General features: G+C 41.0%; 1 protein-coding gene across 2 annotated transcripts in view; it reads left to right on the forward strand.

The window, feature by feature from the left end:
* Positions 1-24,148, forward strand: part of SAMD12 (sterile alpha motif domain containing 12) — a 172,642-nt gene that overhangs the window by 38,771 nt on the left and 109,723 nt on the right. For both annotated transcript variants that reach the window (XM_030493885.1, XM_030493894.1), the window contains exon 3: positions 4,890-5,019. In XM_030493885.1, coding sequence (XP_030349745.1) covers positions 4,890-5,019 — 130 coding nt within the window. The remainder of the gene's footprint in view (positions 1-4,889; positions 5,020-24,148) is intronic.

The raw sequence follows: 24,148 nt of genomic DNA on the forward strand, positions 1-24,148 counted from the left end.
AACGCTGAAGATGATGCTGTTAGTCTTGCTTCCAGAGCAGCCTGAAAGATTTGGCAGTAACTTAGCTTTTGGAGCTGCTTAGTTTCAGTTCTCTGCTGTATGTATCTATATCAGATACACATAAAATTTTATTTTTCTAATATTTAAATATGTCATTGGCCCTTTATAGTTTGCTTGCAGAAGACGTTATGTTTTGATTTGACAAATATTTCCTTTTCAGCTTCATGCATGAAGTGATCCCACTTTTTTCCACCCAGTCTCTCTCTCTCATCACAGGCACATCAATGGTTTTCTGACACATTTTAATGTTTCCTGCCCCAGCTGACTTTGAATTATTCTAGGGATGACAGCCACCCATCTCATTCTCTGTCTCTACTAGGTGGCATTGACCTTATTACTTCTTCCCATACCTCGCCTCACAGCTATCAGCCCTCCTTTCTCTCAGGCTGCCTAATGAGGTTAACGTAAGGTTCAACAGTGAGCTCCACATCTACTCCATGTGAAGGTTTCTTTGTGTCTGAAACGCAGCGGGCAGAGCTCCACTGCAGCCTTGCCTTGCTTATGTCCTTTGACCAGCTACAACAAAATTGGTCCTGCTTTGTCTCTTTCTAGTTAAACTGTAAACTCCACATACTGCTGTGGAGTAGAATCTGCCTTAATGCTTTGAGCAGCACCTCTTTTCTCCATCTCTGTTTCATACAAGTGGGGTGTTTTTAGGCAGAAAGTGTAAGGTCGGACTTTGTATAAATTCGAATATAAATATGCATTGGCTTTGCTTATCCATCAGGATGGCAAATTGGATGTCACAGATGGTATCAGGCTGCCTTCTTCCTGCAGCCCTGTTTGACTGAGGACCCTGACCCCCACAATCCCTGCGGTTTGTAATCCGAGCAGATTTGTAACTGCACAAAATGTTTGGCTTGGAGAAACTCTTTGAAGAAAACGTTGGCTCATAATATGTAAAGTAGTTTTAATAATGAGATTGACTCCTCTGTCCCTCAAAAATACAAAAGCCTTTCTTTTCTGGAATAAAATACAATAAAGACAAAGAAATTCTGGTGAATTAATTGACCTTCAAACATGGCAGGTTTGGTGAACTGCGCCTGGAAGGCTGAAGAAATCTCTGTATGTCATTGCTTAGGAAGAGAACAGGGCTTCATTGCTAATGCTATCCTGAACACTGGAATACACTCTCTAGTAGCGCACAGGCTGTAGGCTCGATTTATTTAGTCTTGAGTTGCTGATTTTACATACTGTCTTCTCTGCACCATGGAACAAAGAGAGCATGAAATTGTGTCATGTATTAAATATGCTAATTTTTTCTTCTTCTTGAGTAATTTTTATAGTTGGAGATACACATAGCAAAAACTGGGCTCAGGCAATTTAGAAGAGCGAGCTTGACAAAAAAATCCTGAAGAAACAGGTTTTCCTTCAAATATAGAAGCAAAGAGCAGAATACTGAAGACTTTTATTCTCATTAGATCTATATCTGGCACATGAGATAGCATAGCGTTTGGCAGGGTTTAAACTATTAAGGTGTTGCCAGCAAAGGATGATTTTTAGGATGAGTTTGTCAGGCAAATGAAAGGGAAGGCTGGTCCAAAGATAACTTTTCTTTTAAAAAGATATTTTATTTTAATCAGTTTGGGCCCATTATTTGACTGAGCTAGTAAACAGAAATAAAGTAAAACATAGTATGTTTTCCACTTGTCTATCTAGTGTATATATATAGTTAGTGGCAGGGGACTCATTTGGTAGGTATGTTTATGGTAAGGGTAATTTTCCTTGGTTTGCTGGGAATTTTTTTTAGTGTAAGATCTAGCTTTAGAGCAGGGGAGAAACTAAAAAATTAATTTTGTGGGAGGGAAGCATAATTTTTAATAGCCTTTCATTGAGAGCATCTGGTTGGAAAATATTTTGGGTATGATGTTCCAAAAATGAAAGCAGCAACAATATACTTTTTATAGCCATTGCTTTAAAACCCCTGTATTCCTCCAACTCATCAAGTCCTTATGAATTAGAAAATGAAACATAACGCTTGATGGTGTCAATGTAAAAATGTCCTTTTTGGACTGCAGTTACAAGTTTAAGTCAAAACATGCTTCAGTCATCATTCTGAATATTGGACAGTAAAAATCAGCATATATGTTTGCTGTGCAGTGATCTGTATATTGCACAGCATAATAGTTAGATTTGAAACTGCCTTTCAGTTCTGCAGGCACAAGAGGGAAATGTTAATTTTGTAGTGTAATTGCTGATAAACTGGTTCTTCAGCTATTTAACATGATGGTGCTTAAACCTTTTAAGAGGAGAATAGTTGCTGAACTGAAAAGAGCAACCTCTTGGTTAAAACAAACATTGGCACCACTTGTGTACTTTCAGCTAGAAATAAATGGCTTGTAAATCTATAGCTAGCTATATATATTTGTATGCAAATATTTGTAATTTAAATATTTTTGTGATGTACCAGAAAAGCTGTTAACAGTTTGTTTTTCAAGGGCTGACAGACTTTCCTCTAGTCTTCAAAAATTCCACTGCTCAAGAAATATCTTGACATTTAAACAGTAACTCAACATAAAGATACACACCAAAGTCTTGACCCTTTTGTTCCAAGATTTCTATGGAATCAGACAGACTGCTTGTGTTATGGCTATTTTTACGTGGTTTTCTCTTTGATGTGTTTGATGTGTTTGCATTTATATATGTGTGTAATAAAAATCAGTGAACTGATACTGTAATATTGGGCTCTTCTTTGAAATTCAGTTTCTTCTTTGACTCAAATAGCAGTAACACGTAGGCTCGAGAAGTTCAAAGAGGAGCCTTTGATCTTCCTAGGTGCGTGAAGAACAGTTACAGGGCACTTGCTCTCCCTATAGCAAGACTTGTGCAGTGTCCAGAGCAGGCTTCTGTATGTGCAGTAGACAAATGTGCTTCTCAGAAGGGACATTGGTAGAGCACACGCTGTCCTGGTTATAGTGCAACATCAACACCTCTGGAAGGCTGTTTTTTTGTGGATGCCAAGTCTGTCAGTCAGGCATAATGCCTGCTGCTGGTGTGTGGTAGCAAAAGATGGAGATCAGTTATTTGGGGTGCGTTTGTGCATTGTTGTGATACCTCTAAATGTGGATGGTGCCTCTTAGTGTCTTTGAAACAGGATTCATGTTACCAGTGAGGGTATTTCTGTACAAAACAAAAAAAGTGAGCTAAGGGATGTGCATTGTATTAAACTATAATTTTCCTGCTGTTTATTTAACTTCTACCCTTATTAAACCTCTACCCCGGCAATGAAAAAGAGGGAAAATTGGACAAGAATTCAGGGCATGTTTGCCTGTTGGAATTTTAGCTCTGCCATATTCCCTGGCTCTAACTTAGTATCTTTGCATGATGTACTTTATGGACTTAATAGGGTATGCAAAGCACTAGCTTAAAACTGCTTTGGTTCTTTGGGCTTCCAGTAATGAAAAGTTTCAAAGCAACTTTGAAAAGGTCTGTCTGACAAAGTACATCTGTGTAAATGCTGGGATAAACCCAGGCTGGCAATATCAAGGGAATCTGCCATGAGTTCTAATGGAGAAGAATGATTGAGATGACATCCCCCTTCACCTCAAATCTGGGCAGAAAAACTTCTCTTGAACCTCCAACACCACTAAGGAGCTGGAGGACAGGTATTCTGCATGCACAGCATGGGAACAAAGAGACTTTGATTTTATTACATAGACTCAATTTTTTGACAGAATCGTGAAGTAAATGGTGTTCACACGCACTTACCTCAGCAATGTCCAGTGTGAAACATTTACTGTTCATAAGCACTGCCCATCTACTTCAGATTTTCTTAGTCTCCTGGGCAGACTGTGTTGCAAAAAAAAAGAGATGGAATCACTTTGAATATATTTTCTTTATTATGTTGTTTTGCCTACTTGGACAAGAGGTTTTAAATCCCTGCAGTTCAGGTCATCTAGAACGCAGCATTTTTATATGATTAAAAAAGTGTATGTGCAAAGGTGAATTGTTTGATTGAATGAAATGTGACTTTATACATAGGATAATGCAATTGACTTAATTTATGAATGTTTTATGTATCAACTGTTATTCTATTTGTTTAGGTAAACTATGGGAAAACTGAATTTTCAGGAAAGTATTGAACAGTGGTTGTTTGTATTATTTATAAAGAAGTGACTGTTTTAAGCAGGAGTCCTGCTTATTTCACAGAATGGTGATCGTTAAAGGGTCAAGGTAAAAAAGGAAACAGAAAAGAGGGTTAAAGGTAAAAAGGAAGCAGAAAACTGAAACCTGCTTGTAAACATCACCCAAACTGGGAAGAGTGTCAACTGAAATGCTCAGTATGAACCGGTATCACCAGCTCTGCCTCCACTGGCATGTAGTCTCCTTTTCTCAGGCACAACCAGTCTTCAAGCTGGTTTGCGCAGAAGGGCTTTTTGCAAGATCTTTTCTAATTGCACTCGTGGAACATTCCTGGCCTGGGGATACTCCTGGTCTTTCGTGGTTATGTCCAAACTGTGACACAAACATACATCCCTCTTGTGAATTTGAATGCTTCAAAGACTGCAACTATTGCCCTTCAGGTGCAATCAGAGCTGGCCACTCTTTAAAGTGTTACTCAAGTAAGACATGGTGCAATATGTTTCTGTGATGCAAGGAACATGAATGCAATGCACAATAATGTTAAAGAACCTTAAAGTGTCTGTGATTCCTGAGTCATGTATATGAATAGCTAGCTCTTGTGTGATAGTGATTATTGGATATCTGCCAGTCAGAACAGCTCCTATTTTGCATTTATTGTTTTAATATTGTGTGTGGATGCCACAGATTAATATTTCTGAAACTTGTGTGTGGACTAAACATCATTTCTGTTCCTTCTGTGTTTCTAGTCCGGGACTGTGAAGCTGACCAAGCCTGTGGCATTATGGACCCAGCAGGATGTCTGCAAATGGCTGAAGAAACATTGCCCTAATCAGTATCAGATCTACAGTGAGTCATTCAAACAGCACGACATAACTGGTAAAGTATGCACTATCAGAAATATTTTACTTACTTAAAACATGGCAATTTGTTTTACTTTGTTGTTAATAGATTGTGACTGCGCAGTGAGGGCTTCTTGTTGATTGTGTGACTTGAGAGTTGCAAGGTATAGAGCGGGGAGAAAATATACCAGCTTTTGTAGGATGTGGTAAGTCATTTCCCCACCTCTCTAAAAGACGAATTTCAGATTATTGAGGGTTAATATAATGAAGAAAGAAGTCAGTCTGTATGTGGATAAGGGCTACACCCTGTTCATTCCAAATAAATACACCCCACCCTGTGGCCTGAACATTAAGAAATGTCCTAGGAGGACAAATGCAAACGAGGTTTTTTCATTGAGGTGTTTCACCTTGAGAGCGTGTTCTTTTAGTTCTATTTTTCTGGGTTTTTTTCTTTCTTTTTTTTTCTTTCTTTTTTTTTTTTATTAAACTTAGAGTCCTGAACACATAGGATGAGAAGCAAACCCAACTGAGCCTCTCCCTAGGGCTGAAGCAGGATCAATACAGCAAGTTCCTTCTGATGGACCTTTGTCTAACTTTGCTCTAGAAAAGTTGAAACGGAGGAGATGTCTACATCTCTCTATTCCAGTATTTTACAGTCCTTAAAGTTGTTATTTTACTAGTATCAATCTAATCTAAGCTATTATTTCCAGCCAGTGAAACTGATTACTGTCCCAACTGTAGCTTGAATACAATCACTCTTTCTTGCAGTCTTTCCTTTATTGGATGGGGGCTTCCTACTTGCAAACCCTTTCCTTGTCTAGTCTAAAAAACATTTGTTCGTTCTATCATGGTTTGGCCCCCAAATACCTGCAGGACCTTCAGATCCTCAACACTTGGTGTCTTGTCATAGAACGATATATAAAAAAGCATAATTGTATTTTATTTTCTTATTTACTTTATAAGTTGATACTGATTTTGTTCATCTGCTTCACTTGTTACCTCCTACTCAGTTTAGCGTAGTGATATTTTAGCTGACCACTTAGAACAGACATCAGTTTAGCAGAGTAACTGGATTCATATAAATACAGATGTAACTTGGGAATTAAATAGCATTTTTACTCATATCTAGGCATTAATTAATCTGTAAAAAGTTTAACGTGGAACACCAGTTTGTTCTCTGAAGTGGCGGCATTCAGCCATTTAATATCAAGCAGAGATTTGAGTTTCACATACAAATCTCAGTCTTAACCATAACGTATTGCTAACTAATGCATGTCTCAATCTGTGTCTTCATATATGTGTACTTGCGGTGTTTACATCGACTCCTGTAGCTGTTCTTTCCTTCCTGGTGACATCTGAATGATGGCAAACGTGTCAGACTAAACTACTGATATTTGTTTACTATGTAGCCATGAACACGGGTACACACTTATATGTGAGAGGTATTGGTTTGCCAAGTGCTGAGTTCTAGTACATACCCATTGTGACCATTTCCTTTCAGTCATCAACTGTTGAATGCAGTCCACAGGAATGTAGTCTGTGTCTCCACCCATGTGTACAGAGCTGACCGCATCCAGAGCGCTACCAGAAAATACTGAAGCTATTTTTCAATTGTTTCTAGTACTGTTTTGCTATCGTATTGTCTGCTCTTAAAATTAAGGCACTGAAATGGAGTTGAAATGTTTTCATTTCAACATAAACGTAGATGGAAACCTGGTAGTTTCATTGCAGATGTGCAAACCTTTGGACTTTACGGACCTATATGAAAAAGAATCAAGATCAACCTTTCACTTTACACAAAAGAGGTATAAGGACAATATTGGTACAAGTGTCAGAAAAGTAAGTCTGCAGGAAAGAAAATAACTTCAATTCAGTGGCAATCAATGTTTGTACGGATTTTAGAGAAGTATATTGTGATAATATTATGAGTGAAATCAATAACTCAGGAGGATATTTCCAGTGCTGTGACTCCAATTATTTGAAATCTAATAAGGGGATAGAACAGTGGATGTGTGGCTCAAAAAAAGTAGAGCATGAAAGGAGCATGGAAACTAATGGATTAAGCCAAGGTAATGGAACTGTTTCCAGATATGGCTATGGAAAGGTGATGTGATTGTTGAAAATTTCTCAGGAATTGAAGTGACTTTACAGGCTGCTTTGATATGGAAAAATATGATGGAAAAGAACTTGAGGAAAGTGACATGAAAAGGATATTTAAACTTTATTTGAAGATCAAATCTAAGGCATGGTCATTAGCCAGGAAAATAGTCCTGGGCAAATATATCTAGCAATTGTTAACCACAGGTGTTGAAAAGTGTGGCATTTTACTTGGGACTCTTAGTTGCTGATTGCAATTTATTGACTCGGGGGCAAAAATGCAACCCAAAATGTCCTTTCCTTTGTGGAGATTTTATACCTTGTTACTACTCCCGACAAAGGGCAGCTGCAGATGCATAAGAAAAAAAAGCTTCATCTCGTGACTTACCTAATAAGAAAAAAAGATCTTCATATCAGTGGTGATCTTGAGGGTGCCATGGGAGAGAGTGTACTCTCATCAGATTTGCAGATGACACCAAACTGGGGGTAACAGTCAAATTCAAGGGTAGGGCTGCTAATGGTAGGGACCTAGGCATAGGGACCAGACACAGGCTGGAGGAATGCATCCACAGGAGCCTTGTGAAATTCAACAAGGACAAATGCAAAGTCCTCCAGCCAGGAAGGCCGAGCCCCTCGCACTCTGGCTGGCTGGAAAGTGGCTTTGGTGAAGAGGACCAGTGGTCTTGATTGTCAGGAAGGTGGAATGAACCAGTGTTGTGTTTTGGCAGCAAAGAATGCTAAAAGAATCACGGGCAGTATTAATAGGAGCATAGTGAGCTGATCAAGGATAGTTGTTATTCCCCTTTACTCTGCACTTTTTAGACTCCAGTTCTTGGATCTCCAGTGCAAGTTTGGGTGAGGGCCACCAAGATGCTCGGGGCTGGAGCACATGCCCTGTGACCAGGGCTTGAGAGGCCTGGGCTTGTTCAGTCTAGGGAAGCAGCTTGCTGAGGCAGGATGCAGGGACTAGCAGCAGCCCCCAATGTGTAGAAGGATGTTATCAAAAAAATGGAGCCAGAGCCTTCACAGTGATATACGAGGGATACCAGCCTTGAGTTGAAACAAGAGGCTGAGGCTGAAGGTAAGGAGAAACTTATTCCCCATGAGGACTGTTGGGCTTTGGAACAGGTTCCTCAGAGAGGTTGCACAGTCTCTGCCCTGGAAAGGTTTCAAGCCCCAGCTAGATAAAACCTTGAGAAACCTGATCTGATCTCATAGCTGACCCTGCTTTGAGCAGGAGGTTTGGCTAGAAACCTGCTGGGGTCCCTTCCAACCTGAATTCTTCTGTGGTCCTATGATCTGGTGAGTGCTTACTGAGTAGTTACCTCAGAACCAGTGAACTGCATTTTGCAGCCAGTTGGTGAGAATTAAATATGGAAAGGTCTGATAAGAAATTGTGAGGCAATTCTTATACACGAAATCCTTGAGTTCAGGGAGTGGAACACTTGGTTAACTTACTCAGCACAGACCAGAGGTCATTTTCATGGTGCTGGACCCACACCCAGAACCAAAAGAATTTGAGGGACTAATACTAAGTGAGATCTAAGGGCACCTCATAGGAATTAGCAGTGGTAGGATAATTAGACAATAAAAAGGAGAGAACAAAGATGACAGTGGCCTGTACGAACAAGAAGGCAATGTAATGGAAGGGCCAAGTCACTGGAGGCACTACAACTGGTGTTGGTGTTGACACCAGTGTGAGGAGACATAAAAAGTTGCTCTGACTGGATAGCTTTTGACACGCATTTTATACCAGTACAATTCGGGGGTCAAACCTGAGAAATGGACCTTGATTTCAGTGTACATTTGAATTTGCCAGGCAGCAATACTTTTAAGTTATTAGGGAGAGCTTGAGAGATGAGTTGTGCTTTGACTTTTTTATCCTGTACCATTGAAACAAATGAAGATGTTTGCAATGTCTCAGCATTAATAAGAGCAAGACTGGGCACAGAATGGCTAAGGAATGCCTGTTTTGGGGAAAATGGTCTGTTGACAAAGTAATAAGGAAGATGTCTAAGTAACTGCTTCTTGAGGTATGATTTGTTGGAAGGATGGAAGGAAGGAAAGAAACCCTGCTTTACGTCTTGTTTTTATGCCATGTTCCCCAGTGTGCTAATGCAGGTCTGCAAAGCATGAGGTTTTAATGCTATGATCATTAAGTAAACCTCATTCTGTCAAAGTAATACCCAAGAGGTAACTTGGTCCAAGGGGAGGAATTTGATAGGAGGCCCTTGAAAGGACTCAAGCCTTTTTAAATTAAACTTTTAGAGAGGAAAGGAACAGGACTCCAGGAAACCTCTTTTTAGTTTTAGAAGGGTCCACAACTTCTGAATATTCATTAAATACCAAATGGCACCTTGGAAAATTAAATATGAAATGCTACTGAAAACCTGCTCCAAATAGCCTTGAAATCGGGCTAACTCTATAACCTCTAAAGATGCTTGCATTAAATCAGCTATGTTGACATATATTTTTTATGAAATTCATATTAAATCTTGCTTTTAAATACCAATTGGTTTATTTTTTTCACTTCAATAACATCTTTGCAGATGTGAGGGGTTCATCGTATCAGCTGAAATGCTTATGTTATTTAGCATGTCGGTGAAGGGATGGTCTCATGGTTTAAGATATTACACTGGAATTTGGAGAAATCTTGGTTCCATTTCAGGTTATTCTGGTATTCTTAGGACACACACTGAATCCTCAGGGTCTAAGTTACTCTCTCCATACAGAGAAAGGGTTTCTTTTTCTTACCAAAGCGTTGCCAGATAGCTTTCTGATTTCCAGGACACATAGATAGTTTAATTATGCCCTTTATTTCATTGAACTCAGCTGAGTTTTGTGCTGCAACCAGTGCAGTGACTTGGGGATGAAAGCTGTGCAGTGGAGTGCAGGAGGCCTGGGTTTCATTCCTACCTCTGGGGCAGTGAGGGTGACCAAAACCAGGTGACTTTATTCATCATGTTGTGACCTTTTGATAGCATTCATCTTCCTCATACATGTTTCAGCATCTGTACAACAGAGATGAAGATGCCAGTGTTGTTAAAGGTGTTGTGATGTATGTATAAAGGTTGTTGTTTGAGCCAGAGAAGTCTTCCTGTTAACAGGTCCATTTCATTTGGAACAACTGCTTGCTTCCCAGTCACTCCCTTGGCAAGTGATTCCAACTTCCTTATTCTTCATCCTTCCATTATGGATGATTATCACATTGATCCAAAGTATCTCTTGTGCCAGTGACACAGCACACCTAATGCGAGGCCTGATGCAAAATGAGGTATTCTATAAGATGACCACCATAGGTGTTCAGCCCAATGTGCACCCCGATCTGTGTTACCTGATACATGGCCCTCCAGAGCCTTCTCACAAATCCTACTGCAGTTACAGGGCAGAAGACTACACAAACCAGCACCTTTTCTTAGCTTATTTTATTGGACATTGTTTTATTGTCCCTTATTAACTGGTCACAACCTACCCTCTAGGTTGTTTGTTGTTGGTAGAGGACTGTTTTTATGAGCAGGCGTAGGACTCGTACCAAGTGAAGAAGGTCCTGGGTCAGGGCAAGATATTGTAGGAAGTACTTTAGCCTCCTTTAAAACATTATTAAAGTTTTGATTACCACATTTTTCTCTGCTTGGTCCCAAACCTGTAGCAAGTTTTAAGCATTCCACAGCACTGTCGTATATCTCAGAAAGCATCTAGTTTATTCACAGAAGAAGAAAAGAGGTTTTTAGTAGAAACAAAAAAGAACCTTCATTGTGTCCAAATGGAAGGTATTTATGATAAAATATTAGTTATCTTCCTTGTTTTACATTTGACAATGCTTTTCAGCACAATAGGTCTCTCCTTCCAAGCAGTGTTCATCTGATAGTGGTGTTGTAGAAGCAATTTCCATCTCTAGCCATCTCTGTGAAGCCCTTCCCTTCTTCATGGTGCAAAGCTTAAGCCAGCCTTGTCATGGTCCTTATTTATGCCACTTTTTCCCTCCTCTTTCAGTGAGGTCTTAACAGCAGTGTTGGTTGCTGGGCTGTCAGATGAATCCTGACTACATCCATCTGATGTTTAAAATCAAAATAAAATCACTGCTTCACCCTGGAGAGAGTTTTTATTCTGCTGCCTGGGTAAGGTCAGACTTACTTGCAGCATTCTTTGTAGAGCTGTGATGCTCGTGTTGGAAAATGTGAGTGACTAAAGAGTTTTCCCTCTTTCATACTTGGCTGCTCTCAATTTTTAACATGTGGAACATATCAAAGAGAGATGGGCGTTGGGATAAGGCTCCTGTTTGCATAATATGTGTCAACTGTTCTTTTTGCACAGAAAATAATATCAGAAATATATTCATGTAACCCTGTGTTTATATAACGTGGAAGTGAAAGAAGTTGGAAGAGCCAAATAGTTGGAAAGTGGAAATCTAATATTCATTATTCAGCCTTTTACCGATAAAGAAAATCTTGCATGAAAGTAATCTCTCGTGTCTCAGGAATGGTTCCCGGGTCTGGCTTTGCAGTCACATTATAGCTCATGCAATATGTAGCGAACTTCCACAACAAGAGGCAAAACTGTACTGGCTCATGAGACATCTGGTATGACCAGGAAGGCTCATCTGCAGCTGAGAAGGGGACAATGAGACACTTGAATACTTCATGGAAGTTGTAACTTAAGTATCAGCATAGCTTATTATTTTCAGATAAATTGGCTTTTCTGTGAAAAATAATCTGTGGAAGAAAGACATCCTTTTATGTTGTTTGTTTGGTGTTTGTAAATCTGGAACAGGAGAATGTTTTCTAACTAGCTGCCACGACAGCCTTCATTGCTCTGCATTGCTAAACCAACTCGCTGCTTGTGCTTAGGAGAACTAGACCCTATCTACATAAGAAGAAATCAAGTCAATTAGTTGTGCAGTGGAGCCATCTTCTCCTCTGTGCACAAACCAGTGAGGAGTGCCTAATGCCATTACTTGTTACATAAAATCCTGTGTGGAAGAAGTGATATTATTATCTGTTTAATAGGGAGGGAACTTGCTGAAGGGTGATTGAGGCATTTTTGGCCTTGCTTGCCAACGACATATTAATGTTATTGCCTCTATATTGACTAAATTCAGAATGAACGGTTTCCACACTCCTGCTCCGTTCACAGCTGTGAGATCTGCTGTGCAAGTAGCTGATGAATGTTTTACACTGTTTCCTGTCTTACTGGGTATTTCTTGGTCTGGTTGCTTTTCCTTGGTATGCTCTCTCCACTTGTAACTATCTGGCAGGATCTCTCATGGTTTCAATAAATGATTGCTCTACAGCATACTTAGAAGTGACTTGCACTCTACTTGCCTCTTTTTTACTCTGTTGCTATATAAGAATTCAGTAAGAGCCATGGTAGCGAGATTTGCTGTAGCTTCTACTCCTACCTGATGTATCACACAGAATCTAAATTATCTTTGAACTGAGAAGTATAATTCTGTCCTTTAGCTTCAGATTTGAAACCCCCTGTCAGCTTAGCTTAGATAAGTTATTTTGTACCCTTAGAGTGTGAGTATTTAGGTGGCAGGAGGAAAAGGTATATTGCTCTTCATTTGAACCAGTGTATACTTGCTCCTCAGTACTTACTCCTCAAGTGCTGTCAGATGTTCAGGAATTAATGTTTCATAATTATATGCAATGATAATTGGATTATTACTTCCCTCTAACACAAGGGTTTTTTTCTTTTTTAATTTAATCTTGTTCTATTTATTTTAGTCGACTTCTACTCACTAGAGATCGTATCATCTTTTACCCTTCTCCTTGAAAAGATCTTTGTTGTACGGTCTTTGTAAACCTCATCCACTGTGTTCTCTACAAAACACTGATTCGCATCAGTATCGTGTAAAACTCACTTCTGGAACCTCTCACTGTGGCAGCCACTTTCAATATCAATTTCTGTTTCTTACTCTGAGGGAAGCTAAAAATGTGAATTAGGATAAGATATGGAAAACTGTATCAAGTATGTTAGCAAAGCCTATTTCAGAAATTCTCAAACCGTAAAGCTTTGTGATATTTCCTAGTTTGCTGATAAGGCTGCACAGTGTATCTGCAAGAAGAACTGAACACTGATTGTGATCCACTGACAGAGCCAAAAAGCTTAGGAGCTACTGACTTAGCCTTTGGGTGCTTTTACCCTATCTATCTTAGGTGACTCAGGCAACCAACTAATTGAGATTCGTAAGACCAAGGGTAAGAGTAAATTGAAGTAATCAATGGAGGGGTGAGGGATGCCTCCAAACAGAAGAATTTAGTGGACTTAATATAGTGAAGATGTTATGAAAGTACTCTTTTGTGTTCAGTCTGTTTCTTTGCCCACCCTGTTTCGTGACCCGACACATGTCCTTTTCAAAGCATGCTTTTTATCAACTATTTTTTCCTTAGCTGCTTTACAGGGGTATTGATTGCTTCAATAATAGTTCGAACGTTTTGCCAAATACGCTGCCCTCTCATTTTATTTCTTAGGAAGTTCTTTTTCTATAGGTTTTTGGAACCATCACCAACTGTTTGTGATTACGTTATTACTTTGCCATGTTCCTTGATCGATCCCTAGGCTGTGTGATCCCATTATCTAGGAGCTACGCAGAGTGAAGCACTGTTGTTACTTGGAGGACCTCCAAGGAACAGCTTGAAGCCATAGCATGTAGGATTGTTAACCCTGATGGCACTTCTTTATTTCCTGTTTTTTATTTCCCCACTTGATTAACACTGATGAACTACTTCAGCATGGTGCAGAGCAGCCTGGAGTCTTTCCACTCAAAGGATGGGATCCTTAGTTTAGAAGTAGCCATTCAATATTTAGGCCTTCCTATGACTTGTGCTGACTTGAAGTATTGTGCCCTGACCCAAAGCCTCATTAAGCTGGAATTCTGTGTTGCTTTTTTAAAACTGCTGTATGTGTTGAGTCTGGAACTTATTTTTTCAGCTTGGTTAAACTGCTGGGCTCCCATTTCCTACCAAGTCAGGCTTTCCTTCCGTGCTTCAGAAGTCCTGGTTCCCATTCTGGTAGGAACCAGGACAAAAATGGGAGGTACTGGAGGGTATCCCTTCAGATTACTTGTGCTTTTATCTGGAAAGGAGTATCTGTCGTCTTTGCTGTGCAGACATGAAGTCAGTTGTATGGCTCAGCTGTAGGTAAGGAAAACTAGATGGGGAAAATGTCAGTGATTAAATGGAGGAGTTGTTAGAGGACCTCGCAATTCTTCACTTTGAAGAAATGAATTAATTTGCTGCTTAGTGGGTGTTTGTGATACCAGTAAGCAGCGAGAGCTGATTCTTTTTATTTCAGCTTGTTACTTTGCCAGCATGTGCTATTCATGACACGGGGATTTAGTCTCAGTGTAATCTTATAATTATTTGGCTGTGTTCCCCAGTGTAATAATGCAGCTAACCTGATGGTGAAACACAGAAGGAAACTCTCCTGAAATGTGAACCTGGAGGAAGCCACAGCCGAGAGTGTGACTTCTGTTTTGTGACACAAGCGAGCGAGTGCATGTTCAATCTCTCTGATCCCATCGGTCTGCGGCTCGTTGTGTTCCTTCTCTCGCCTCCAGCTCTCACCGTTGTCTAATCAATCCCCTGCCACTCTTCCCAAGCCAGACATCCTCCAGTTCTGCTGTGATTCCAGCTTCCTCGCAGTCTCTGTTTTATTAATACACATGTAGACAACAAATCCGCTCTTGCAGAAGTGGATTAACTCCTCTCTCAAGTGTTGCCCTCTGTCAGGTCCCCACGTTCTCAGCTGCGTTCTGCTTTCCCACCCCGAGAGCTGGGCTCGCCCTGTGCAAGTGCCCCGAGCTGCCCCGCTGACCCTGAGCAAAAGCACGCAGGCTGCCCAGTGCCTCCGGGATGGAGTTTAGAAAGAACTGGAAATGCGCTTGGGAGAGCTGCGGGTGTTTTACCTGCTCCTCTGCACAGCCCGAACCGCAGCTCGCCTGCTCCGGCGGGTGCGGCGCGGCGCGGCTCCGCGGGGGGGCGCTGGCGCACCGGACACCGCCCGCAGCGGCAGCGGGAGCAGCGCCGGGCTGGAGCCCGCCTTCTGCTCAGAGCCCCTCCGAGTTACTGCAGGGGCTCATCCCAGCAGAGCATCAGCGTTCGTGTAGGCACTGGCGAGTGCCTTCAGGAGGGTGTAAGACAACCAGCCCTTACCCCTAGCTTTCGGTCTCTTCTTATTACCATGTCATAGAACCGTAGAATGGTTTGGGTTGGAAAGGACCTTAAAAATCATCTAGTTCCAACCTTCCTGCCACGGGCAGGGACACCTTCCACTAGACCAGGGTGCTCAAAGCCCCGTCCAACCTGGCGCCAAATACCTGCAGGGAGGTGCCTAATTTTTTCATGCTTCTCTCTGAAAATGATTCTAGTTTTGGAAATAACAGCCCAGCCACCTGAGCCTTGTAAAGAAAACAAAGGGACCGGAGGAAAAAGCACTTCTTTCTTCCCTATCTCGCCTGTATTATAATAAAAATAAAATCCAAAGCTGCATTCTTTTTTTAACTGCTCAAGTGCTAAAACAGCTGGCCTCAGAAAGTCAAGATTTGCCAAGGGAATAGCCTTCAGTAAAAAAAGAAGTGCCTTCCAGTGCTCCAGTGAAAATTGTTTGATTTGATATAGTTAATTGAACAGGTTGAAAGTCTGACAGGGTCCGGTTCAGTGCACTTGACACTGAGCTTTATCCTTGTTATTGCAGGATGCACAGCAGAGGGAGGTCACAAATTCATGGCTCTTTTAGCAAAGATATAAGGACCTAGCTGCAGCATTTTCTTCGGAATTCAGTGGAAGGAGCTCTTCGAACAACAACAGCAACAAAAAAGGCTGGAATCTGTCCAGCCCTTACTGCTTTCAAGCATTGATTTTTCAGCCCTTCACCCAATAAGGATCTGCACACCCTGTGAAGTGTTTGTGTGATTCCTCAGATCCTAGAGGTGATCGGCACTTAGCTGATGCAGGAGTAGGCTTCCTGTCCTTCTGTGTGCAGCCAGGAGAATTGCTTGCTACTCAAAAAGGGGAATCCACTGTGAGAAACTTGTGTCTTTTAATTGATAATGGGAGAAGTATAAGCCCGTTTCTAAAAGGGGGGAAAAAAAGGAATACCTGGGGAACTACAGCCCAGTCAGTCTGTCCTCAGTGCCTGGCAACATCATGGAGCAGATCCTCCTGGAAAATATGCTAAGGCACATGGACAATAAGGGGGTGATTGTTGAGAGCCGACATGGCTTCGCTAAGGGCAAATTGTGCTTGACCAGTGATTCTATGATTTTGCTAACTGTGAAGAGAGCCCTACACATATAGAAGTGAGCCTAGACACACAAATGTTAGGAACTTCATAAGCCATTTTCGTCTGAAACAAGGATATGTAGATTAATTCATGAATCTTCTTAACAAGGTACACTAAAGATGTGACTCCTTCAAAAACCCCAGCAAAATACAGTCTTCCCTCCCCTGAGGTTTCATTAACCTTTCTGAGTCCCAAAGTACTTATCAGAGGCAAACTCTGTTATACAGCAATCAACATTAAGTGGTTAACCTCACATAAAACTTGGGGGACTCCTGTTCTAATGGCTTCTTATTAACCACAGCTACAATCTAACATAATCCAGTATGTGAACGCATACATTTGAGGGCTGTGTTCTTGCTGAAAATCAGGTGCTCTGTTCTGGCTGAACTTCAGTGGCTGCTGTTACAGTCTGCTGTGCATTTCAGTCTTTCAGGACTACATTGCTGCATGTTTACAGCAGAAGCAGGGTTAAAGGATCACAAACCCAAATAAAAAGACTCTGAAAGAAACCCAAGCCCCAGATCAGAATGTGATCTATCCCACAGAAGTCTTCAGAACCTCAGGAGCCTGCAACTTACAGGCTGTGCAGACCTTGCCCTGTTCCCCCACAGCTCAGCTTAAAGCACAGTGGAATTCCTGCCCACCCGGTTGGTAAGAGAAGCCTCCAAGTTCCACAGACAAAAATGCTGCTGCTTAATCACTGACTAAAAAAAAATCCAAATGCTCCCCCAAGGGAAATCTGAGGGTTTGTTCTGTTTTGTGAAACGCCGAACAATGATCCCTTGAGGAAATGTGTATCTTTTGTCAGTGTGCCATGTATTTGAGACAAGCTGTCAGTGTAATCCCAGTCCTGTCAGCTGTGCTGACAGGGCACCTGCATTGCGCAGGGCCTGGTGACGTTGTGCTGTGATTAGGAGGTCTTTTACAGATGTGTCTGATCCCCCAAACAAGTTTATGTGTGTAAACCCCAGTCACTTTCTCTGCAGGTTTGTTGGGTGCAGTGAATTGCGGAATTGAGGTTACTTACCTGTTCACAGGTTAAAATCATCAAATCATGGAGTTATTTAGGTTGGAAGGGTCCTTTTGAGATCAGTCCAACCCCCCTGCTCAAGCAGGGTCAGCCAGAACAGGTTGTCCAGGATCATGTCCAGTTGGGTTTTGACTGTTGGCTCAGGTGTTCTGTTTAGTCAAAGTTTTCCTTGACTATCATGTTGAAAGTACACTTTGTAATGTTTGCTTTGCATAGGTTATGTAGATTTTATTTTGCAGTACATGTTTGTGGTCTAAATATAACAAACAGCTCAGAACCTGAAGATGGATTAATAAGGTTATTTAAAAAATGGTGCCAAATGTTGAATAATCCCAAATGGCCTACAAGGAAATGTTTGTTACATGTTCTAATTTTTTGTAGCTGTTGCTAAGTATAAACACTGTCTGGAGAAGCGCCAGGAATGTGACAATCTGATCCGAGCATATCAAACCTATGAAGTACTGCAATCCAATCCACTGTCAAGCGCTAGTTAAATTGCAGTGCTAAAATGCTTGTGTCCATTGGTTTATGGATGCTGTATGCATGTAGATAAAGCTTGTCATATATTGGCTTATCAAAAACAAAGACAAGACAGCTTGATTGTGATGGATGTCACCTGTAAACATTATCAGAAGCTAATCTACTTCTGCATTTGCCATTCACAGGTGTGTGCGGTCCTTTTTTATGTCACATTAAGCCATATTCAGACCAATATCATAGTGACTCATTCCAAGTCCCTCTCATGGAGAAAGCTTCCTTCTGGGATTTTTTTCTTTTTATTACACTGAACACAAGGAGCTACAGACCTGTTAGCCTCTTGCCAATCCTGCCAAAATAATGGAACAGTTAATTTGGGCTTCTGTCAACAAAGAATTGCATTGTACAGTTAATACCAGTCATCCTGATGCCCAGCCTGTCAAACTAACCTGGTGCTTTTTTCTTTCTTTTTTCTTTTCTGTTGGCAAGGGTACAAGTTTAGTAGTGTACAGCTACCACGTGAAATACAGTATCTTGGTTTGCCCCCAAAGCACACAGCTTAGGATCACATAACATCTTAATTAAACATGTGCCTTTTAATTCTGTATGCTGCGTGCTGGAGTCGGGCTGGTTCACTGACAGATGCCTGTACGCAGCAGGGAGACACTAATGAAAAGGGCCTTTATCGGTGTCCCCTGGTTCAGCTGGTTGTGCAGCATCGTTCAGGCTTTCTGTGTTGGTTGCCTGAGTGTTGCAGTTGATGTGGTAGCAAACAATTAGCAGGAAGGGTTAATGGTACAAGTGTGGTGTAAATAATCTAGCTAAGTGGTTCGGAGAAAATTTGCTTTATTGTAGCCAAATGTAGTGCAATATATGAGAAATTCCTTCCTCCTGGATGTGTATGGCCTTTTCTCCCTTGGAAAGCAGGCTGTCAAAGAAGAAAATAAATTGGGAGTTGCTATAGGTAGCCATCTTACTTGTACTCTAAATGCAAAGCTAATGGGACTAGTGTAATCTCTTCTTGTAAAAGTTACATTGAATAACAGGGACTGTTGTGCACAGGTCAGGTCACTTAAGTCTCTACTAAGATACTGTGTCCAGTTGTGATGTTTTCATTCTAAGAATAGCATAGAAGTAGATGGAAGGCGGAGCCCAGCCTTTTCCCAAGCCTGGAAGATGAGCCTTGTGTTGTCATGTTACAGGAGATGAAGCTACTGAAAGGAAGGTTGATAGGTGACTTGATAACTGGGTATAGGGACTTAGCAGGACAAGAGCGTGCGTTCAAAAGCTGAAATTGGAAGCTTGAGCGATTCAGCAATTGGAAAATGAATCCTGGCTTTGCAGGTCATTCCGCAGTGAAGTGCTTACTAGGAAAAAGGGTAGATACTGGCAAAATCAAGTTTTTAAAAGGTGAGGAAGGTGGGTGGAAAAATACATGTGCATGTGCGCATGCAGCACCCGGGCTGCATAGACACAGCAGCGTATCTGCAGTCTCTAGATTCCGGGATACTCTACAGCCTCGTTGTATGAATTTGGGTAGGGAGTGATTTGTATTTGTGGGTTTGGTTTTCTACTTCTTGAGAGTCTAGGCCTTAAGAAGCAAAGGCCCCTGGGGAGCTCAAATGAACCAGGCACCCCATGTAGCAGGAGAAACTTATTAGCAAAACTGGAGCTGAAATAATCTGCCACTTACCCAGCTGTTCTTCCTGTGCTCTACACGTGGCTTTTCCTACAATCTGTATGTCAGACTAGGTCTAGGGTAAAACTTGAGAGATAAGGGCAACTTACCTTTGTATTCCCACTTCAAGCTGGATGTGAACAGTCCTGCATGCTGCTAGGTTTATCCCTGTTGTAAACATCACATTTGGGGTAAGTACTTGTGCTGAGAAAACTACATGGTAAAACCAGTTAGTAATTTATATGTGTAATGTGTGTTTTCCTGACAGCTCTCCTAGGGTTTGAATCTATTATATTTTCCTGTGTTTGAGCAGAGAGCATGTTAGGCTAGATGCATGTAATATAGAAAGTCTGACTTGGAGATTTGAAGTCCTCCTCTGTCTTCTTTTAGAATTCCCCTATGACTTGAATTTTGCAAATGTACCAAATGTGACATACACAAAGATGATGTCAGTAAACAATCTATTGCACGTTTCTCTTGAGTCCAGTGGGATGCTGATACATGCTCACATACCTGACATTCCTTTAATTCACTTCTTAGGCACCATTTCTGTATAAGATTTCCCACATAACCTATTAATAGCATGTTTCCCATGTCTATTTACACATTCTTTGTAGATCATGTAAACATTTGTTGCTGAAGCTGCATGTGATGCTCTCTTGCTGGAACAGGTACCAGAACCTACAGCCTGGTAGGAGACTGACTTCTAGAGCTGTTGCCTGGGAATTGCTGTAAAAAGCACTGTAGGGCAGATATCTAATTCCTATGTCATGCTATGCATTTCCTTACATTTGCAACATCAGAAGTGGCTCTTGCCACTGTCATAAAAATGATAATGAAAATAACTATTTGAAGATCACTTTGTTCTGAAGACGTAACACTTCAAGTATTTTTTTCCCATTCAGAGATGTGTGGCATTCAACTGATGTAGCCTGGATAAGATCAATAGGAGGATTTTAATCATGGAGCTATCTTTGGCCTCCATACACTAAATACAATAGTGCCTTAAGATTTCCTGATCTAATACTGAGCTGCTGGGATAGGGCTTAATGCTGCAAAGTGCAGACATCAAATCAGTCTGAAGAAAAGCAGGGCGCACACTGGCTGTGCTTGTCCCATTTTTACACAAGAGTATGTTCTCCTTGTGCAAATGCCATTGCTTCTTTTTTCCTGTGTGTGTGGCTACTTTGGGTTTAAATAGATTACCTAATCTCAGGATTTGAGATTTTGCAAAAGCTCTTGCGGGATTCAGATTGTGAAGTTCAGGTGTTTTCTGGTGTCCATGCAGAAAAGTAATTCGAGGACTGTAGGTTTTCAGGAGGTTTTATCTTGGTGCATTAATCTCCTTTAACAAAAGCAGAAACAGTTACCTGCTCAGGTCAAAAGAGTGCATTGGCCATAAACTGCACCAGACTTTGTTTTTTGACAAGGCTAAATCTTAAACTGCTGTGTGAATGGTTCAAGGAGAAACACTGACACTGGATTGTTTGAGTCTAATTTCCTGTACCTTTAATATTGCTTTCATAATTTGTAGACCTGCACTGTTGCAGCATGACACAGCTTTGCCTAAGCACAGCGCTCAAGCTAGGTGAAGGATCACATGGAGTATTTATGAGCAGTCTTCTCTCCAGGCCATGAGTGAGGTAGAGCTTTATGAGGGAACAGCCTGTGATACTGCAGTGGAGGAATGCATATTTCAGTGCATATGCACCCACAAACTGCAGCTTGAACTCACGGTGTTGCACGGCATTGATTCCCACATTGCTCATCACCAGATGGATTCAGTGGAGCTATCCCTGACTGCTTATGGTGATCACAGATGTATGTGGTGGTTTCTAGTGTTCTGCAGTGGCCAGTCACTGGAGGACAATGAAGGCTTCATTTTGCCAATGAATTTCATAGCAAGTGGCTGACAAAAGAAGAAGATTTGAGTCTGTTTCAGGTACTGTTGCAAATCCAAGCTCTGTTTTTGTCATATCTAACTGGGAGTTTCCATTTTTTCCTTCTGATTTCAGATATTTGGTCTTTCTGTTGAACAGCCATCTTTTCCAGTAGTGGAAACCTTTAGAAGTACAGGAGGCACAGTTTTGTTTTCTTATTGTATCTGGCTATGCAAAGGCATTGCCTGGCTTGGTTGACTCTGTCCCCTAGCCCAGCGTTGGAGCATGCACAGTCACTTGAAATGACTTTTTGAGTCGGCCTGTTTGAGTAATTGCAGACTGAAATGTTTCTGTTCTGAAAGGTTCTAGGATGAACACATTTCATGTTCTTCATCCTCATGAAGACAGCATGTCTGCTCGAGGCTTACTCTCAAGTTACGCTTTCCAGCTAGAAACTGTGGGGATTTTTTCTTCCTCCCAATAGTTAGTTAATTCTTTTAACTGAACTGCAAATATTTTTCCTGACCTTGTATTGAAAACCACTGAAATTCTGGCAACAACAGTTAAGCCTACCAAAAATCAGTCTGATGCAAAATAACTGCCATGGAAATTTTCAGCCTCAGTGGTTGTGGTTCAGCAACACTTAATGATTATGAAAGGTGTCAAGCAGCTATAATCATAGTCATCAACACCTGTGCTGTATATGTGTACTGAAACATGTATTTGGTCTCCTTTGTTAGGAATATATGCAGTGCCTAATCATTATGAATCTCTCTATTGGCTGCATTGTACTCTTGTCTCTGTAAAGGGAATGTCTGTTTAGAGGGGCTGCTGCTATTCTGTGGATCAAGAGTATGCTTTTATGGAAGCTTTAATTTTCTTCTGATATTGCTTTATTTACAAATGAAATTTTCAAGCTAAAAGTAAGCTATCATTCCTTATATAGAAAATAATTATCAGTAAGCTTAATTTCTTACAAATAATACGTTGTATATGCAGTTTCCATGTGTTGTAATAATTTTCATGGATTTTCTCTCAAACCTCAGAACACATGGTTTTCAAAGACACACTGTATGCATTTTAAAAGCAATGAGGTAGCTGTGGTTACGAGTGTGCCACATCAGGCCAAAGATGCATCTAGCCTAGAATTCTCTTGTAGTCCAAAAGCAGAGCTTAGGGAGGAGTGTGAGTACAGGAATATTCCCTCCAAATACCCTCCTGCCTTCCAACATTTCTTTTGTTCTCAGTCTTCCAGAAGGAAAACTCACATATCTGAGCAGCCACTATGTGAACACATAGCCAAAGTCTCTGTGGTAATATGCATGAGTAAAGGACGGAGATAAGAGCGCTTGTGCAACCTGAAAGCTGACATTTCCCGATTTCTGAGATCTAAGCAGTGCAGCTTTAATATTGACTTTTCATGTGCTCAGCCGTGGTGATGTGTTTCGTACTAGAAGAGATGAACATTTTAAGATGCGAGGGAGTAATCAGGGTATTTAAAAAACCCCACTAAACACACACAAAATCCACCAGACTGGTGAAGGAGAAAACTATGTGCCTTGAGCTTGTAGTTTTTACTGACACTTAGTTAATGTTTTAGTTAAAAAATTGATTTTCTGGGTTATTTGGTAGCACAAATACTTTTGAGTCCAGACAGTGCAACCTAAATGAGCACAATATATGCCCATGTGAGTCTGTTTCAGTTTTCATACGTAAGCAAGACTTGTGGTGTTTCGTAGAATCAACTAGGTTGGAAACAACCTTTAAGATCAAGTCCAACCGTAACTCCAGGACCGCCAAGTCCTCCACTAAACCATGTCACTAAGGGCCTCATCTACATGTTTTTTGAACATTTCCAGGGATGGTGCTTCCACCGCTTCCCTGGGAAGCCTGTTCCAATGTCTGACTAGAGTTTGATCCATAGAATAATAGAATAGCTGAAAGGGACCTTAAAGGCCATCTAGTCCAACCCCCTGTAATAAGCAGGGACATCTTCCACTAGACCAGGTTGCTCAGAGCCCCGACCAACCTGACTTTGAATGTTTATAGAGATGGGGCATCTACCACCTCTCTGGCCAATCTGTTTCAGTGCTTCACCACCCTCATTGTAAAAATTTTCTTATATTTAGTCTGAATCTCCCCTCTTTTAGTTTAAAAGCATTACCTCTGTCCTATTGCAGCAGATCCTGCTAAAAAGTCTGCCCCTATCTCTCTTATAGGCACCTTTTAAGAACTGAAAGGCTGCTCTAAGGTCTCCTTGGAGCCTTCTTTTCTCTAGGCTGAACAACCCCAGATTGAGATATTTCTGTCAGCATTGATGGAAGCCTGCTTTGAAAAACTTGCAGTATTTACTTACAGATCCCTACTGTTGCACTACAGTTCTGACCTTCAGAGACACCACTTCTGAAGAACTCACAGAGCCTTTTTATTGTGTTGAATTTGATGAATGACGCCTGGCTTTCATTTCCCTGACAGACTGCTTATTTTCACCAGGTGTGCTTCAGGACTGACTCTTTGTTTGTTTGTTTTTCCCCTTTATTAGAGAGCTGGTTTAGTTGTCAGTAAAATAACAATTACCGTATCTGAGCATTTATTACTTGTTCTGGAATGCCAGATGTCAGAATACGACTTACAGGAAAAGATGGAAACTTCATCTCTTCTTAGCCATAGTAATCTCAAAAATGTAAAGCAATTTAGAATATGTTTTTTTACATCCCAT

This window comes from Strigops habroptila, chromosome 1, assembly GCF_004027225.2.
Source record: "Strigops habroptila isolate Jane chromosome 1, bStrHab1.2.pri, whole genome shotgun sequence".
Classification (NCBI taxonomy): Eukaryota; Metazoa; Chordata; class Aves; order Psittaciformes; family Psittacidae; genus Strigops; species Strigops habroptila.